Below are 2,078 nucleotides of genomic sequence, written 5' to 3'. Positions count from 1 at the left end.
GACAAGAAGCTTCAGGCCCAGAATAGTAGCCTTCCACAAAAACATGCTATGCTATGCTCTACTGTGTTTACTGAGATTACATTAGATCTTGTAACCATAAAACACAGTGATTTCCAAACTATATTCTTTTTTTTTTTTTTTTTTTTTTTTTTAATTGCACATCACTCCTTTATTACACTGATCTGGAAAAAGGATTTAGTACAATTATGCTCAAGGGAACACTGGACCCATGTGGCAGAGCCAAGCAACTAGAACGTGATTCAGAAATCAGTGAGACACTTGGACAGGACCAAGAGGCATTTCACTGCCACAAAACAAGGTGGGGAGGGATTTGGAAACACAGCAGGAAGCACTCCTGCCCCTCAGAGGTCAAGGAGCTGATCCCATATTGGTATGAGGAATGGTTTATATTCTGATGACCATATGTGGTACTATTTCAACCGCCACAAGAAACCCCAAAAGGGCTATTGTTTTGTACTATTTATATATACTATACTTTCTTTTTTTATATAAAAGTAAATGTAACACCTAAACTAAATTCAGGATTCATCCCAACCTTCGAGAGCCAGCTTCTCTGGGGTCAGGGAGGAAACAGTTGTCACATCACCATGCAGGTTACATTCGTCTGCCACTGGAATGATTAGAGCCCCCAGGCAGTGGCCTGACTGCAGAAGAGCAGAGGACTGGCTCCTGGGGGCAGACAGGCTCTCTTGCTTCTCTTCATTGATCACAGCTTAGCATGTTCCTCCCTTCAAGTCCTTAGTAAACAAAGCACTTGCAAAAGCCCATCACTACCTTTCAACTCTCTTGGATAAGGGGAGCCTTTCTACAGCTTGGACTGAGAACCTATGCCCTACAAGTGCAATTCTAACTAGAATGTATGAAGGGAGTGGGTACAGGAGACAAAATGGCTAAGATGAAAATGGGAGCCACCAGTCCCCATCTGCATCTACACCTCAAGATGTCTACAGATGTGGTCAGTGTGACATGTGCAGGAGGGAGGGGTAGAGGGATGCAACAGGCAGGGAGGGTGCTCCTGGGGACAGCAGCCTGCCCGCTGGCCTTCACTTCTTGGCCTTCCCCTGGGCAGCCACAGCTTCCATGGCTTTACGCACGGTCTCTTCATCCCCCAGGAACTGCATGGGCTTGATGGGTTTCAAATTCTTGTCCAATTCATAGACAATGGGAATACCAGTCGGCAAGTTCAGCTCCATGATAGCCTCTTCAGAGAGACCCTCCAGATGCTTGACAATGCCCCGGAGGCTGTTGCCATGGACTGCAATCAGTACCCGTTTCCCCTCCTTGATCTGGGGAACTATTTCTTCATTCCAGAAGGGCAGAGCTCTAGCAATCGTGTCCTTCAGACTCTCACAGGAGGGTAACTGATCTTCTGTTAGGTCTGCATACCTGCGATCCTTACTGATGTTGCTGTAGAAAGGATGGTCGGGCTCCATGGGAGGTGGTGGGACATCATAGGAGCGCCTCCATATCTTCACCTGGGCCTCACCATGCTTTGCAGCAGTTTCTGCTTTATTGAGACCAGTTAGACCCCCATAGTGCCGCTCATTGAGGCGCCAAGTCCTCACTACTGGCAGCCACATCTGATCAATGGCATCCAGCACTGTCCAGAGGGTCCGGATCGCTCTCTTCTGCACTGAGGTGAAGCAGATGTCAAACTCATAGCCAGCATCTCGCAGCGCCTGCCCGCCACGCTTCGCCTCCTCGTGGCCCGCCGGGCTCAGATCGGCGTCGTACCAGCCGCTGAAGCGGTTCTCCAAGTTCCACGCGCTCTCGCCGTGCTGAATCAGCACGAGTTTGTAGGCGGCCATGGCTGCGGGATGGGGATGCGGCACCGACTGGCCCAAACTATATTCTTAGTGGGACTGCTGCTTAAACTGCAGTGTATTAATAAGCAAGACTACAGGAGAACGTTCTGCGGTCAAATAAATGTTTGGAAAATTCGTAATTAGGCAAAGTTAAACAGGATTCTCTTGAACTCACCTGACCTCAGAACTCTGTTCCTTAATCATCTTCAGGGGCAGGATCCTGTAAAACACAAATTTTGCAAAAGTGATATG

At 48.4% G+C, this 2,078-nt stretch overlaps 1 protein-coding gene across 1 annotated transcript; it reads right to left on the bottom strand.

The window, feature by feature from the left end:
• Positions 1–432: 432 nt before the first annotated feature.
• LOC135268296 (phosphoglycerate mutase 1-like) lies at positions 433–1,829 on the bottom strand. The gene has a single exon (XM_064360397.1). It carries the CDS (start codon positions 1,827–1,829, stop codon positions 1,065–1,067), a length of 765 nt encoding a protein of 254 aa, XP_064216467.1. The 3' UTR covers positions 433–1,064.
• Positions 1,830–2,078: the final 249 nt, after the last annotated feature.

The sequence above is a fragment of the Aotus nancymaae genome, unplaced genomic scaffold (genome assembly GCF_030222135.1).
Source record: "Aotus nancymaae isolate 86718 unplaced genomic scaffold, 86718_ANA_hifiasm-v0.15.2.pri h1tg000040l, whole genome shotgun sequence".
Taxonomy (NCBI): domain Eukaryota; kingdom Metazoa; phylum Chordata; class Mammalia; order Primates; family Aotidae; genus Aotus; species Aotus nancymaae.
Note: the sequence above shows the minus strand (reverse complement) of the source record. Positions and strands in the feature narration are given on the sequence as shown.